General features: G+C 41.8%; 1 protein-coding gene across 1 annotated transcript; it reads left to right on the top strand.

Annotated features, from left to right (window-relative positions):
- Window positions 1–125: 125 nt before the first annotated feature.
- On the top strand, window positions 126–16252 carry LOC119651464 (TBC1 domain family member 20). Its single transcript, XM_038055071.1, has 4 exons — window positions 126–576; window positions 8615–9390; window positions 14610–14719; window positions 14796–16252. Exons 1-4 carry the CDS (start codon window positions 321–323, stop codon window positions 15007–15009), a joined length of 1356 nt encoding a protein of 451 aa, XP_037910999.1. The 5' UTR covers window positions 126–320; the 3' UTR covers window positions 15010–16252.
- Window positions 16253–17642: the final 1390 nt, after the last annotated feature.

The raw sequence follows: 17642 nt of genomic DNA, 5'->3' as shown, positions 1-17642 counted from the left end.
AATAAGTTTTTTGAACCAAAATATCGCGGACAACTGGGCCCATAACGTTCCAAAAATCCCATATGTAGTGTGCACCCACCAAATCTCCGCAAAATTCCTCCACACCTGACATACGTCACCAAGATGTGGAGAATGTCATTCGTACTCGACACAAATGTCCGTCTAGTTTGTTTTGACATTTTAGCGTAGAATCTTGAACTCGGTTATTTCATACACGGTCCGACATTCAGTCCATAAAGTAGTTTCGTTCAGTGCTAGATTACCCGCCTCAATATCGGACATTTCCCGAACAAACCAAACCTTGATAGGATAATGAAACAATGGAATCTGTGAAACTTCCCAACAATAATAATTTCGACACGAACGGGAGCAGTGAAAGTGAACAAATTAGTGGAGATGGTGAAAATGAGAAGCTACTAGACTATAGCACGGTAAATGATGAAACAGTGACAACTATGAGTAATGACGAGAAAAATGGAAATTACGAAAAAATTGATTACTCGGACAAATCGCGATCTGTATCACCGAGACCCGGGCGACGTTCCGACGAGCCAGTCGAATTGAGTTTTGAGAAACGTAAGTATCATTGCGGAGCCTGTTATTATCGCAATCAACTATTTTGTGGTGGTAAAGTGCAGTCGGGTGATGAAACAACAATCTCTGGGGCATTTTGGGCGAGTGGCTTGGCGGGACTGAGGGAGTTAAAGGGTCAGAACAAAGTCCAGACTGTGATTCCGTGACGCTGTTTACTTATCGTGGCTGCCAGTGATTGTGTTTTGGTAATAATTCAATGAGCCACTGGAAAGCCTCTTTTAATCATTTCAAACAGAATTAACTAATGCAGCCACAGTTTCATGTGGGAAAAGGGGGTTGACTTCGGTGCTCCTTCAGTCGACCAACGTTCCAACTGCGTCCAATGCCTTCCAGAACTTATTTTGCGTATTAACTTTGCTCCAACGAAAGTTTCGCTCTAGATATTGTTTATTACAGCGTCGAAAATGAATTGGGGCTAATTGAATATAATTTTTTGCATAACGTGCTACACTCGCTATCCCCGGCGGCTCAATAAAAGCCAAGCTCGCAGCAATTTTTTAAACAATTTCTTAAGCAGAAGTAGTAAGAGTTAGCCAAATCATAATTTCTAGTCAATTCGCTCCATGAATTCATTCTCAGGTAAAATTTTCCCATGTCCTTTCGGGGTAATTTCAATCTGTTGCTCTTCCCCTTCCTCTCACCTACCTCTTATGTGTTCAGTTCGGAGCTTTTCGATCATCTTTAAACTATGCGAAATATACAATTCTAGACTCAGCCAAAGAAGCTAAAGCATTGACCATCGATACTCGATTATGTTTTAATGGTCCTAAACTCATTTGTACCTCGATTTCCTTGAATCTGACGAAAATTTCAGGTAGTAACGACCACACCGGTGGCAGTAGGTCAGGTCAGGACTGAAGGCGGATTATTGCCTGTTTAATCTCGGTCACTTTGTGGGTGCCGCATATGTTGAATACGAGATAATGTTTAAACTTCAGCCACAATTCCCACAAAGTAAATTTCAATAGCCACGTCCCTTGTGGAAAACAGATGAGTTACCTGGCCATCGATGTTGACCTGTAGTTACTCTTTCAAGGTAGAATCGTGACATTGGGTTGGAGATGAATTTACCTGCCCACTTAAGCCCCCGTGAGTCATCGAATCAAGTACGTACGTAGCAACCGCATTCGCTGGTAGCATGTGTGTATGTTTAAGGTGGAGGAGAGGCAAAACCTATGAACATTCAGACCTTAGGGGTCGATTGTACCCGGTTCCCTCGTCTAACGGATTATCCTGGATTAGTTTATGTATCCCAGAATTTCCGTTAGTAGATGTGATATCACCCGCTGCATTCGGAGCACATCAGCACCACAAATATAATGTATGATGCGTCCCTAGGCGGGACATTCACATTAGAAATGTTCCTTGGATTCTGCTTCCTCATCACAGGATGGACACGTATCATCTTGGATAATTCCCATTCTGAACATATGCTCAGCTAGTGAATTATGGGCAGTCAGAATGCCCACAATACTTCTGCAAATCTTCCTGTTTGGCTCTGACAGGAAGAGTTTGGTCTTTCTAGCAGCATTAAGGCTTCGCCACCTATCATTATGGGAAGCTTGTTCCCAGTTTTTGATAGCAGCATCAGCCAATGCTACCCACACCCCAATTGCTGGTTCCGGTCCATACATGGGAAAAGTTGAAGCCTCTTTTGCTGAGACTTCCGAAATTTCATTTCCCTTTACACCACAATGACCAGGTACGTAGATTAATTCCACCGTATTGAATCTAGAAACAGAATTCAATCGGTTTCTACATTCCGGAACGATTTCTGAAGTGATTAAAGTACTACTCAACGCTCTCAATGCAGCTTGACTATCGCTACAGATTGCGATGGGCCTGCTCTTCAACCGCTCGTCAATCATCCAGGTTGCTGTCCTTAGAATCGCATACACGTCAGCCTGAAAAACCGCTGTGTATTGTCCCAAAGGAAAAGTCTACTTCTCGTTTTTATTCAAAAGGTAGACCGCTGCTCCAGAACTACTTTTTGCGTTTGGGCCATCGATGTAGAAAACGTCGGTATATCCTGACACGCATTCTTCTGGTTCATCCCAGTTTCCTCTTGGTTTCAAGATAACATCATATCTTCTACCAATTAGATGTATGGGGATCTGAGAATAGGAAGCTATTGCGAAAACTAAATTCAATTCTCCCAATGACTCTTCCAATGCTCTGTGCCCCACAGGTCCATTGTTTTCCCATAGATCTAATCGCATTAGTCTATGAGCTACTTTCATTGCAGTGCTCTGAATAAACAAATCCAAGGGCTGCAAATTGAGTAATGCATTCAGAGCTGCGCCAGATGTGGTGCTCATGGCAGCAGTGATACACAGACATATAGTTCTTTCCAGGGTGGCTAGTTTACAGCGAAAAATCTTTCGTGTCACCTTAACCCACCACACTACGGATGTATAAGCGAACATCGAAGATATATCCACATTACTGAGGCGTAGGTCCGCTTACACAGCCCATAAGCTGTCAGAGCCTGTTCATTTTTATCTCTACATGTTTGTTCTAAAAAAAGTTTCTTGTCTAGAATAACTCCCAGATATTTCACTTCTTCGGAGAATTGAAGCGTTGGGGGTCCCAATACATACAAAAGGAGGTTGTAAAATCTTTTTAATCAAATATAGTCATGTGGATTATCAAATGAAATGTGACGGTTAGTACTTTCCGAAGCCGATATTGGTTTTGATATTTATTAGAAAGGTGGGGAGTGCGGGGGGTCGAAATTGATTATTTCTTTAACGGACCTATTCTCAGAAACTACCCAGCCCAAAAATCTGAAGAAAATCAAGAGACTGCCACTATATTGTGCCTGCGCTCCGAAATACCCTCCATACCGATATCTGTTCAAATAGACTTAATAATAGTATATTACTATAATTTTTAGTAATTAGCTGAAAAACCCCCTTAAGTTCATCGGAAAACCACGAAATTTGATAGCAACATAGGGTATAGCAAAGAGCATGATCCTAACAAGTTTGTTGGCAATGGCACTATTGCTAACAAAATTATAAAATGTCAAATTTGTCGCTTCTTTGCAAATTCAAGATTTTAAATGTCAATATCACGCGAAAGTGGATATTCTCACATAACATGCATATATTACATGCTACGTACTGGGACAAATACACACTCAAATGTCTTTATAAAAGAAATATACAAAACCTTTCATACCTGAAGCGTCCAGCTTCCGGTTTCTCGACATGTTGTAAATAATACGATTGTGGTTTTGTTTGGATTTACTTAAAGTCCATTCCTGAAACACCAACTGTCAATCAAATCAACGGCCTATTGTGTGTTCCTTTACACCCTTTTGAAATCTCGACCAACAGCCATCACAACCACGTCATCCGCATAAGCTTGAACATGTATTGGCAGATTTTGCAGTTCGCACAGCAGTGAGTTGATCAGCATACTCCACAGAAGTGACGTAAGCACACCCCCTTGAGGGCACTTCCGTTGTTAGGTAGCGATCAACACCCACACCATCACACAGCAATTTCTGTGTTAGCATAGCGTAAATCCAATTGATTAGAGTTTCGTCCACACAATGCTCATCACAGAGTTTTTGGAAGAACGAAAAGTCAAAAGCCCTTCAATGTCCACATACACCCCCATTGTGTACTCGCACTTCTGAGTTGCATCCTCTATCTTTGAAACCAAAGAATGAAGAACAGGCTCACAATACTTTCCACGCTGGTAAACATGTTGGTTTTCATTTAGTGGTTGCGACCTTAGCGTTGTCCCGCGAATGTGACGCTCAATCAGTCTCTAAAGGCATTTCAGCGAAAATGATGTTAAACTGATTTGCTGATAGCACTCTAGGAATTGCCGAAATTGCACAGTCGAAAGTCTGGGGTGTAATGCGCCAATGAAACGAGATACAATTCCCGCCAGGACTTCTTGAGACGCTCACACCCTTCCTCTACTATTCTGTGCCAAGGGCTCTTGGGGCGACCCACTCGTCGCCATCTTGGGAGAAATCATGCGGGTTCAGCGATAAAATCCCGCAAAGACGTAGTTCCGACCTAATTGCGCTTGGCGAAACGGATGTGTTGTGTTGCCGATACCACCTGTTGCTCGGTAAATGGCTTGAGCCTCGACAGGGTGACTCACTTGAGCCCGCCCCCGAATGTCCAGTTTGGAAGTGTGAGTGCTTCACTCCAGAACTTTGAAGAGGCCCTCGTACGACGCCTGCAGCAGCCTACGAGCAGCATCCATTCACTCCGATGAGAATCTGCGAGTACGTCTCGTGGCAGCAGTCTCGATGAGAACAGGCGTTGCATCACTTTGGCACCAACACGGTTGCCAAGGCTGTCAGCCAACCAAACTCCCCTAACAGGTTTGCCAGTCGCGAACACCGACTGTGTAAGATAATATGTGAAACCGGGCGGCACGTGCTGGAGTTAACCCGAATGCTAGCAGTTCGGTGAGATGAGGGTCGGGGTCTTTGGTTTTCAAATATTATCGGCGCACGACAAAACAACCAAAACCCGTAAGTGACTAACCGACGGATAATATTGCCGAGAACCGCGACATTAGCTCAACAGCAGTCCAGGCCTTTTCTGGCGAAAGGTGACGAGCCCCACACTGGGGATGGCAACGGAAAGTCTGGCGGTTACCGCAAAATGGACCATTCCGCTTGTTTTTTAAGCCTTTAGCCACAGCATATTCCTACTGTTAGCAAAGTTCAGCCTCAGCCACCGGACGATGCATGCAACTCGTCTCACCGTGGTTCCGCATAGTCACGTACTTATGTCTGGGATAAGCCTGTGTGTCCACCGGCCATTCTCCGCCTGGTCCCACGCTGTTTGCCATGCAGCCAATGACCTCATACTCTCACTTTGCTTGTTTAGGCTCACTTCCTGATTCTTGTACAGGCGACTTGCCTCATCCATCGGGATCATCCCCACAATCGCGCATGCTGCCTCATAAGATGTTGGTCGGTAGGCGCAACATGTTCGGAGAGCACTTAAGCGACATGCTTAATGCTTAATGCTTTTGAAATGTGCTCCTAAAATATTTGACTGTTTGTCCAGCGCCTGCTAGGGTGGGTAGCGTGTAGCTGCTAATGAACATAATTAGTCCAGTCTTCCTAGCGTGAACCGTGAATTCATTACGGAGACACCAACAGTGGATTACATCTATCCCGTTGTAAAAATAAAAACGAACATTTTAATGTCTTAGTCAAATTGACTTTCAAATTTATTTACAATTTCTTTATATTTATATAGCAAATAAGAAAACTGAATTTGTTGGGTATTTATCAACGAGTGAAATTGACATTGCATTAATTTCGAAAGCTTAGTTAAAGAGTGACAATGCCTTTAAGGATCCGAATTTAAAGATCATGGTTTTGCCATCTTTATCCGAAGAAATATTAAGCGCGGGTTATTGCCTAATCTAGAAACAACGACTATTGCATCCATTAGAGTAAAGATTAAACTTCAGGCTCAAATTTGAATATAATTGCAGCTTATTTTCCAGGTAGAAATTCTAATCACATTAGCAAGAAGTTGTTTAAGCGCGATTTACGAAAATTATGTCACTTAAATGGAAATTTACTAATTGGTGGAGATCTCAATTGTAAAAACACAAATTGGGGTTGCAAGAAAAGCAACAAATGGGGTAATATCTTACAAAACTTCATACAAACTCACTCTGTCTCACTGCTTTTCGCGGATAATCCAACGTACGCCCCATTTAACAAAAAAGAACGTCGGGTTCAAATCTAGATTTGGTACTTTGTAATGTCCAGAATATCTGTTCTGCACTAGATGTATTTAACGAGCTTAATTCTGACCATTTGCCAGTTATCTTTACGTTATTTAGTTCTCCGTATTTATTAAGCAAACAATTTTGCTTTAGTTTCAAGTTGGCTGATTGGTCAAGATTTTTAAACACTCTAAACGCTGATATTGACCTTACACAGATTTCCAAATCACGTACTGCATCCACCGTTATAATCAACAATTATCTCATGTATTTTGAAAACTTAATACATAAGGCCGTTAATCGTCATATATATGTAGTAAGGTAAGCAGTCCTAAAATGGAACCTTGCGGTACGCCTGATGTTACCGACAAGTGATCGGAAGTAGCTGATCACAATTCTGATAATCGGAGTTGGGAAGTTGCTTTCAATTGGTTTGCTGAACCCGGTAGACCCTGTTATGCCTATGAGTATTTGCAAAAACTTTGCATTTTCTTGAAACCCTGTCAGAAATGAACCAAATTGATGAAACATTTGTCTGTTCACTTCAAATGTAGATGGGAAATTACCATATTCTATAATATTCTTCGCTCCAAATGATGCCATTTAAAAGCATGTATTACATTTCCGAATCATCATCATCATCAACGGCGCATCAACCGGTACCCGGTCTAGGCCTGCCTTAATAAGGAACTCCAGACATCCTGGTTTTGCGCCCAGGTCCACCAATTCAATATCCCAATCCCAATATCGCAATCGCTCCATCTCTGGCAGGGTCTGCCTCGTCTTCTTTTTCTACCATAGATATTGTCCTTACAGACTTTCCGGGCTGGATCATCCTCATTCATACGGATTAAGTGACCCGTCCACCGTAACCTATTGACCCGGATTTTATCCACAACCTGACGGTCATCGTATCGCTCATAGATTTCGCCGTTATGTAGGCTACGAAATCGTCCATCCTCATGTAGGGAGCCAAAAATTCTTCGAAGGATTCTTCTCTCGAACGCGGCCAAGAATTCGCATTTTTTCTTGCTAAGAACCCAACTCTCCGAGGAACACATGAGGACTGGCAAGATCATTGTCTTGTACAGTAAGAGCTTTGACCCTATGGTGAGATGTTTCAAGCGGAACAGTTTTTGTAAGCTGAAATAGGCTCTGTTGGCTAACAACAACCGTGCGCGGATTTCATCATCGTAGCTGTTATCGATTGTGATTTTCAATCCTAGAGAGGATAAATTATCAGCAGTCTCAAAGTTATAGTCTCCTATCTTTATTCTTCCCGTTTGACCAGTGCGGTTTTATGTTGTTGGTTGGTTGGTTTTTGATGCTGACGTTGCCACCATATACTTTGTCTTCATTGATGTGCAGCCCAAGATCGATCGGGATGAAGGCAGTTTGTACGTCTCGGGTCGTTCTTCCTATGATGTTGATATCGTCAGCATAGGCCAGTAGTTGGGTGTACTTAAAGAGGTCGTGAACGTTCAGCTTCACTACGTAGTGCATCTTGCTCTTCGCGAATTGTAGCAGTTCTGAAAGTAGTCGAGGATTGGTAATTCATATACCATGTTGTTGACTGGCACTTCTGAATATTGAAGCTCAAACTCGCAGGTTATTAAATCATGCATCACGTTGTTTTCATATTTCAGCAGCTCCTGAAATAATGACTATACTATATCGTTGTTTTTTCGGTACTATATAATCCGTCCGTAAATTCCGTTTGTGGCTCTTTTAAAATGAAAAAAAATTAGTAAGAAAAATCACATTTCTATGAAATTCTTTCAATCATAGATCGTAATATTGCAGTAAGTATGATAACAGCCATAGAGAAACGGCCCCCTGGGCTTAGCGTGAGAAATATGCACCCTAAAAATTGTGCAATTTTTATTGCAGCCCCGAAAAAAAATCCTTCTTTCCTTTCTCTCCTCAACCCTGTGTCATTCATCCATGGCCAAACTTATCAATCAATCCAATTCTGAATGAAATGATGACGCGCATATATAGTTGTGACGATAGAAGTCTTATGGCAAGTGTATAAGTGAACTCTCAAATTAACTTTTTCTTTTTTAATTTTTTTTCGCTAGTCTGATAAAAATTCAATAAATGAAACCATTCTTGAAGAATAAATTGATACAAAAAATCTACTAGAATGAATTTCCTATGACAAATATACTTTTTTATGTAGTGACAGATCGTTGGATCCAGTCATACATACATAGTAGTCATATCTCTAGTTCTAAGTTCAAAATTATATTTTCTTTCATTCCATATTTAACATTATTCTTTTCTTCTTTTAAAGACCAAGAAAACAGAGAGGAACGTGAAAAACGGCGAAAAATTGAGGCTGCGTTAGCCAACTCAGAAAGCACGCTGCAGGAATGGCGTGAATTTGCTCTTTCTGAGTATGGGCTCATCAACGATGATCTCCGACGAGAAGTATGGCCCCGACTAGCCGGTGTTGATCGAGACAACATCGAACCAGCACCTAAACTCGACGAACTGAAATCACATCCCGAATATAACCAGGTGATTCTCGATGTGAATCGCTCTCTAAAACGTTTTCCACCTGGCATTCCATATGAGCAGCGTATCGCCCTACAGGATCAATTAACTGTTTTAATTCTACGAGTGATTATCAAATACCCACATCTACGATATTATCAAGGATACCATGATGTGGCTGTGACATTCTTACTAGTCGTCGGTGAAGAAATAGCATTTCATGTTATGGAGATTCTATCGACCAATCATTTGGCTGAATGCATGCAGATGACCATGGAGCCTATACAGAAGCGACTGATGTACTTATTTCCAATTATAAGACATGAGAGTCCTGAACTGTGCACGTTCCTAGAGAGTTCAACTGTTGGAACTTTGTTCGCACTGCCGTGGTACTTGACGTGGTTCGGACACAGTTTGAATTCGTACCGGGCGGTAGTTCGGTTGTACGACTACTTCTTAGCGTCACCATTCCTTTTGCCGTTGTATGTGACAGCCGCCATAGTCCTTTACAGAGCTGATGATATTTTTAAAGAAGATTGTGATATGGCGAGCATACATTGTTTGTTGTCACAGGTAAGTCTGTTTAATACTTTTTACAAATAGAGAAAATTTAGAGTACTAATCTCATACTCTCTTTCTCATCTCCCTTCACAATAATGTGTACTAGCAAAATTTATTAAGTTGACAGAAAGACTATTTTTTTAAGCGTAAAGTCGGTTGGTTTGTGGACACTAACCCCGCCTTCCTTCAGTGTTTTGAAAACTCATGACTCGAGAGTGTTGAAGAAATAGTGCAAATGAGCATGGATAGAACTGAATAACGTTAATACGATATCTATCCATCTACAACGTTATAAATTCGTCTTCCCGTTATCGTGACATTCCTCATGTTATCTCTGCTTAAACAGCTTGACTACGCGGGTGGCATTTGCGTGCTAACTTATCGAATATTGAGGGAGGTACAAATAGTACTAAGTACACTTTTTTGCTTTTTTCCCCAAAATCTGGAAATACAGATACCGCAACATCAAGTTGGGGCCAAGCCGCCTGAAAGTTCTTGATATTCTGTTATATAGAAGTAAAACCCTCCATTATCAAAACTGTTACTTGAAAGCTTAAAGTTGTCATCGTGCCACCGTGTGACAGATCATACAGAAGAGAGACATTCTGGCCATTTAGTGTAGGGATGCTCCTAGCATGTGGTAGGAATTTCAAATGACGAGCTTTCTGGATCGCGCGTTTCGCGTACGATTTTGGAAATTCTCGCAATATTCCCCGGTTAGTTGTTTTAATACTGTTGTTGGGCCAACGTACCGGATGGAGAACACGTAAATTTTTAACTTGAGAGGGATTTGGGCACCCAAAAGGACTCCCTACACTTTCCCGAGCCTAGAGGTGTCCGGGAAAGTGTCGTGCACTTAGCTCCTGGAGGACCTAAACGGACAATTTTGCAACTTTTCTTTTTAGGTTTTTGGGATAGCTTTGTTCTCACGATTGATCTAGCCAATTCAGATAATGAAGTTGCTCACACTGAATTTCAAGGATTCATTCAGTATTTCCTTGAAGTGTTACCAGGAAAGGAGATCGCCTTGAGGTCCTCAAAGAAGGATTTACCTAGTACAATGTGAATTTTAGGATATGCCGAGTATGGCGGCATGTTCCCCCCCATTTGGACGCGTCTAGCACAACGGCTCTTGTGATCGGGTATTGTTAAATACAGGCCAAATCCTCCTTGACTTAGTGCAGGTGGTGAGCCTCTGCTAAGTAGTGCGAGTAGATTCTTCTCCTGGCAGTCGCCAGCAGGAAGCAGGCTGTGTCCACCAGAGGGACTGTGCTAAGAGCAAAACTCCACCTGGCCAGTCCGCTCATTTCTCTTAATGTTCCTATGATCGGGAGCCCAGAAGAGGGTGACTTTCCGTGCCGTTCAGACTGTTTAGCGAGTCTCTGCACTGCCTTATCAGATAGGATAACGGCACTAAATGGCTATGTTATGCTTAAGGCTCGGATCATGCCCCAGCCATCGACAGTACTTCCGTTCAGAATATACTCACGGCTCCTGGGTGATCCTACGACTCGACTACGCTGCGTGTATCCGTGCACCGACTCCACAGACAATCTTGCCACGCTGTCCTGGTTGGAAAATCCACAACAAAGTTGCTCGTGAAGCTCGGCTTACGTATGGTCCACTGGGAACACTCAAAGTTTCCGAGGTGCTTTGTCTAGGATGTTTCTACAGCCGTGGGGATTCGTTGAGCAACAACTAGACTCACGTAGTCTGATAGTACTGCTCGGTTCATCGTATTTAATGTAGTGATGTAGGCGTACTGATGCGCAGGACTGCAGAGCCCCTGAAACACCTGCGGTTCGTTAAGATAGGACGAACCACAGCTTTGCACATGCAGAAAATCGTCCTGGGCCGAAGAGCCTATTTCTCTTATAGGCGTATTATTTATTTACTTGTTTAACAGACAATAAACAGAGTAAACATCAGGACCAAGCTGTTGTGCGTTGTAACTTCGACAAAGCCTAGGAATCGGGGAATGGAAGTAGACTTGGAGCTCTACGAAGGGCACGTGTAAAATGTCTGCGTTATTTATGTTATAAGACCCATTACTGCAGGTGAGGTCGTTAGAGGCAGAGTAGTCCATCAGACCCGAGGAAAGTTTAAAAAATGTACATAAATCCATATAGGATCTACACTGCTGAAGGAAGGGGACCAAACCAGATCGCGGTGGAATTCGGATAGCCCTGTCTTGATTGTGAATAGCATCACCTCCGTTTTGGTTGGATTTACACCAAGTCAACATGTTGCAGCCCAGAGGCTCCCTTCATGATTTCACCCATAATCGTAGGAAACATTTCTGATACCACTATCACCAAGTCATGGCCAAACGCCACCTGCATCACCTCGCTCTGGGCCAATATGTGTAAAATTTCGTCCATCACTATCAACCACAACACCGGAGAGATAGCACCTCCCTGGGGAGTAGCTCTACTCACAACGCTTGCTCTCAAATCATACTGGATTATCCAAGTTCTTAGCATGGATATTGACTAATGCGCAAAATACCCCTTTAATCCTATTCTGGTTAGGGCTTCCTTGATCGCGTTGCTACTAACGTTGTTAATTGTCCCTCTGTACCCAGGAAGGCAACTGCTGTATGTTGTACTGTAGCGACCGTTCCACCGTACTAATTACTTCGCTAAGGACGATTTTTTGTGGATTTGCCTTTGAGACAGGCGTACTGAAACTTGCGGGCGTTTTCTCCACAATCGTCATTAAGTGGATATCCAGCACACGCTCTAAGGTCTTCAACACGAAAAGGTGAGGATAATTGTCGAAAGTCCTTCGCGGACTTATGGCCGCGCCTGCCAGCTTTCGACGTGAAAACCTCTTCGCCGGCGGGAAAGTCAGTCTGAACCAGTAGGTCCAGGGTCTCATCAAAAGATTCCGTTTAGGAGTCTTCTGACTTCTTTAGAAAAGATGGTCATCCTATGTTCCTTGGTCAGAATCTTATCTAATCTAACAGTAGTCCAACTAAGTCCGCTTTTTGGCAGTTTTGATCTCTTCAAGCGGTCCTTATATGGCTAATAGTACTTGTGCCCACCAGCTTTCTGGGGCACGAGTCTTTGAAATCGTTTTCGAATGCCTTTTCAGGGCCCGATCTTTTACTCTAACTCGTCTGTGGTCCCAATGTTGCCAATTTGCGCACCGGAGAGTTTTCCCTTGATAATTTGAGCAAGCTTTCTCCAGTCAATCATCCTGGGGTCTCTGAAATGTTTGGAGACCTCTACAGCAAGATTTAGAGTAAAAAGTATCCAACTATGTTCTGAGAAGCATCTCTAGTCAGCCACTCTCCAGTTCTCTACCCTAAAAATCACTCAGATTAGTAAGATGATAGCAAAGACTTCCTCCCAATCGCCACACTTCTTCGAGTTAGGGAAATCGAAAGGTTGTGTATTGCCCCTGTTACACATCGATAGGTTTGTGTTATTTATAAAATCAAGAGAAAGACTCAACTCCTTCGTTGATTTCCGAGCTGCCTCGGTTAACCTTCTTTGTTGATCGTACATACGTCCCGCCTGCTCCAGTTTAACCACGGTTAGATCACTGGAGCTCAGGTTCGGACAAAAAGAATTTTGCAACTTTGCGTGCAAGCTCTTTCTGGGGAAGATACATGCTCTAAATCTGTCCCGATCTGTAATGCTGTGCTAGGGAAGAAATTGTAATATTTGCTTTGAAGTTCTTTGCTGACTCGGCTTCCTCCGGTCCAGGGCTCCCGTATTAATGCGAAGTCGATGTTTTCATCTAGGAGAAAGATCAGCAAATTAGTTCAGCGTTACATATTTATTGTAATATTTGCTTTGAAGTTCTTTGCTGACTCGGCTTCCTCCGGTCCAGGGCTCCCGTATTAATGCGAAGTCGATGTTTTCATCTAGGAGAAAGATCAGCAAATTAGTTCAGCGTTACATATTTATCTGCACTACCATCAGCATGATCCATTTTCGTAGGAGGATCATCAGTCTCTGTTATACCATCTATTTTCATCTACTCCAAAAGCTCATTGGCGGCGTCGATGGGATCCAGTTCACCGTCCGGTTTTGCAGAGCGGAACACTCACGTTTGCGCTCTTGACTCCAAATCGTACTTTATAATTTGCCTTTTACAGTATCTTCAGGCATTCTCCATTCATGCCGAGAAGAAAAGATTAGCTGTTCACCTGAGATTTCTTTTCCTTGATAATTGCGAGGTCACCCATGGGGATCCTGAGATTTTGAAGGCGCAGGGATTGAACGAACTTTTCCTTATCCATGCTGATCTTCAGCAATCAGATGCGAGCGACTGGTCTACCTGAAATCTCGTCGTATGGTATGACCTGACATTTACGCTCTCCCAGACTAATCTTAGCGATACACAAACCGAGAAAACCCCTGGAGTAGATGTGTTAGGTGAAAAGGTATCAGATTCAAGGCCCGCTTTATTTCGACCAACTCTTAACACGCCAATAGAGCAGATGAGCCACGGGACACGAATGTGTAAGCAAGCTTTTTCCCCTGATCTATATTAGGAAAGACAGAACTTTTCTATGTTCTGTATAGGGCTTGGAATCATGAGGGCTGTGGTTGAAGCCATAATGGACAATGCGTGCTGTTATCCATACGCGAGATATTTGATATAAAACAAGCATTAGGAAACCTTTCTGGTGATACTGTTGAAACTAAGGAAATTTATGTAGACTGAGACATCTCATAGGTCTTATAACAGGCCACTATCCTCTACAGAAAGATTCGTATATGGTGGGGTTCTATAGTGAAGACTCGACATGCAATCTTTACTATGAAGAGGAGATAAAAAAAACCTCCTACATCATATTAGATTGTCAATACACCATCTGGAGAATAACCAACCCTGGAGAAAGACCCGATTAGGTGCGCCTTATAGGTTATTTCCCTACCCTGGCGGCTAGGTTAGAACTCGTCATGTAATTGTACTTTGATAGGACTTACAATAAGCCAACAGACTACATCCATTCATACTCCGGCTGACATTAACCAGAGAATATGATGATTGATTTTTGTAGGAGGTAGTCTCTTCAGTCTAGCGCTTGCTAGATTTTCTCGTGTTGCTCGCCAAATCCCTAGGAGACTTTAGTATTCACAAATGCCTAACTAACTACGTTAACACTAAACTACACAAAGCCTTTCTCTTGTTAATGCAACACTTAACTATGTAATTCAATATTTTTATTGGAGTTGTAGCCACTTTTTAATTTACTCCTTTATCTCCCACAGCTACCCGACGATCTGCCTTTTGAGTACCTTCTGAAGAACGCCAGCGACCTATACAGGAAATATCCCCCATCCAAAATCGAAATAGAAGTCGATGAAATGATTCTACATGAGTACGTATTAGCCGCCATAAAACCAATTAATTCCTTGAATTTCATATCTGCCATTTAACAAATTTTTCATTTGCAGAAAACAACAACGTGCAATTGCAGAGGAGCAGGCTGCACTTCGACGTAAGACGGCCCTCAGCCGACGTAATCCGACTCCATCATTTGTAAATAAATTCATACCGCAAGCCATACTCTCGAAACGATCGGTCATTGTAACAACTGCATTCTCAATATTAGTTGGCATCTGTGCATATTACTATAAGACACACTTTTTATCTGTGGGTATCAGATGAGATTACTTTTACTTTCCGCTCGACGTATTCCAGAGAAATCCGAACCGCTTGTGGATAATAGGAATTATGATTTGTTGAAATTTATTTATGACCTGAAAAGTTTCATCCATTCAAGTAAATATCGGAGCATGTTTTATTTATGAACAGTTGTCATGAACTCTTTGTTAAGCTATGAATTAAGTTGGGTTAAATGATGCGTAATTGTTTTTTTTATGTCTCGATTTTACGGAAACTAATGCCAAACAAATAAAAACAAGTTGATTCTTTGGATTTTGGATACATGATTATAGTCGAAATTAGCGAGCGGAAAGTTGTTGATCAATTATTGGCTTTAGGAGGCAAGAAAGCTAAATGTGTAAGAGTAAACTTCTTGCACACCCAAATTGAGTGGAAGAAGAAACATTATTTTTTTAGCCCACACATGTAATTTCAATGTCTTTTAAGTGTAATGCGTACTATTAGAAAATTTGTTAAGAAAACCCATATTCGACACATAGAATGTAGCCATTGTGCGTATTTATTTTGAAAAAAATCCTTCCGAGGAATAAATGGTAATGCTGCACTAAACACGCTGACCAATGAATGAGGCTTTTGATTTTCCATTTTTTGCGATTTAGCGCTTTCCTTATATTGTCCGCTAAGTCTAACACAGGCAGCGTTTGATTTGTTTTGAGTTAATGTCGATCTCTTCCACAGAAACGTTGAATTATCTTTACTTATATCGAAAATTTGAACCTGTCTGAACAAACTGTGCCTATTATTTCCTATTCCATAGTTTTTCTTTCATTTTATAAGCAAATATCCTAAGTAAGCCCTTCCATAAGTTATTGTTCTACCGTATTGAACCAATCTGGTTCCATGGTGTCAATTGAGAACTTTGCAGTTCAATACTCTTCCAACAGGTTACGTTTTTTTATTATTTCTAGCGCCATGAAGCTCTGTTGCAAGGAAGTCAATATATTGTGAGGATTTGATTGCTTTAGCGATAATGGTTTATGTTAAAGATAAGTGTTGAAAATGCTTGGATTTAAAGTGATTAATGTGGCAAAGAATCGGATTAATGTATTTATTTTCCTGTTTATCGTTATGAATACTTACCTAAGAAATTATAATAATATATACATTTATAGGTATTGATTACAGTCATAATTGCTGAGGAGCATAGATGTAGATAAAATGGTTAGATTAAAGCACTTGATACATACATATATATTGAACCAAAATAAATGAATTATATCGATAAGAAATTATTTTGAATACCCCTACGTTAACGAGGCAGGTTACTCATAATAAAACGAAAACCCAGTTCTTTGGAGAGCTATTCCTTATCTGATTTCCCATTCATTAATCCCTCATATTTCAATCATTGCTAGTCAGACTCAACGGGTTGTGATGCACAAGACACTTGATCGGAATGGATGAGGAAAGCCCTACTCGGAAAGTCTGAAATAGCAATGCTGGCAATAGACAACCAAGGAGGCTTTGCCTTCATTGGGCTGATGGCATGTGCTAGGACGCCAAGGATTTATTATGATTAACGTGCCGAGCGACTTTGGCGCGAGATCAGGATTTTCATATTGCGCCAGGCTAAGGCCCAGCGAGAAACACAAATAAACCAAATGATTTAAATTACCCGACAAGCATATAGAAATTGAAGGAATTTATGAGATGTTCAAATTCTTGGAAGCAAAACACGATGAAGGAGCAAACATGTAAAATTGTTTAAGTGATTACTTACTATTCTTGAGGAGGACGCCAACTGAGATCGCCGTGGCACGGCGGCTTTTGAAGCTGCAGTGACAAAACATGAAAGGAGGAAGATATCGAATTCTTCGATATGTTGTGCTACGATAGCCACTCCATTGTCATCTGCGAAAGGGAGCTGTAAAGATACAAAACAAAACCGAGGACCGATTCGATACGTTTTGGTTCATCGGTTTAGTCGTAGCGCAGCATCCTCTCCAGGAAGAATTTGTGGAATGATGTGGACCAAATATGTATATATGTTAGTTATTCACCCCGTGTGGGGTAGAATCCGTTAACCCCAACTACGCGCCATCGGTTGCTGTTTGCTACCTTCAGAACTTCCCGAGACGCCACTTTTGCGTTCCGATGACATCGCCCACGGGTGACAAGCCTGTTTCAAGCCAGCATACTCCGATATCCAGTTCGGTGCCGCCGTTGGCAGAAGCCATGCTTCCTAGATATACAAATCGGTCGAGACCTTCGATGCTCTGCTCATTAATACCAATAGAGAGAGTGCGATGACCCGTCAGACAAAAGCAAGGTTCTCCCTGGTTTTGTTGATTAAACTTACATGTCATCATGTCATATATTAAACTCTACTCATGTCATCAGCGTATTCGAAGTAATTGAACAAAGATATTGTCGTCCATTGAATTGCTCCACGCAACTGCAACACTGGCTCCTCTTCGGATGAAATTTTATCCCGATGTAGCACGTGACACGTGACGCAATCCATACTAAGAACTAGGATAATTCAGCCTCATCTGGGAAGTAGCTCTTGATCAGAGCTGTAAACAGAAGTACGCCCCAATGTGGTGCCATCTCTCCGGTTCTCTGGTTGACAGTGATGTATGAAATTCTAAGCATTATAGATAGAAGCTGGGTGA

The sequence above is a fragment of the Hermetia illucens genome, chromosome 3 (assembly GCF_905115235.1).
Source record: "Hermetia illucens chromosome 3, iHerIll2.2.curated.20191125, whole genome shotgun sequence".
Taxonomy (NCBI): Eukaryota; Metazoa; Arthropoda; class Insecta; order Diptera; family Stratiomyidae; genus Hermetia; species Hermetia illucens.
This window is presented reverse-complemented; position numbering and strand designations above follow the sequence as displayed.

What these genes read in the sequence shown, in the direction of transcription:
- LOC119651464 (XM_038055071.1), top strand. Translation starts at nt 321, where the DNA reads ATGGAATCTGTGAAACTTCCCAACAATAATAATTTCGACACGAACGGG. An exon ending in CGAATTGAGTTTTGAGAAAC is followed by an intron (nt 577 to 8,614) that starts GTAAGTATCATT and finishes CTTCTTTTAAAG; the next exon opens with ACCAAGAAAACAGAGAGGAA. An exon ending in GATGAAATGATTCTACATGA is followed by an intron (nt 14,720 to 14,795) that starts GTACGTATTAGC and finishes TTTCATTTGCAG; the next exon opens with AAAACAACAACGTGCAATTG.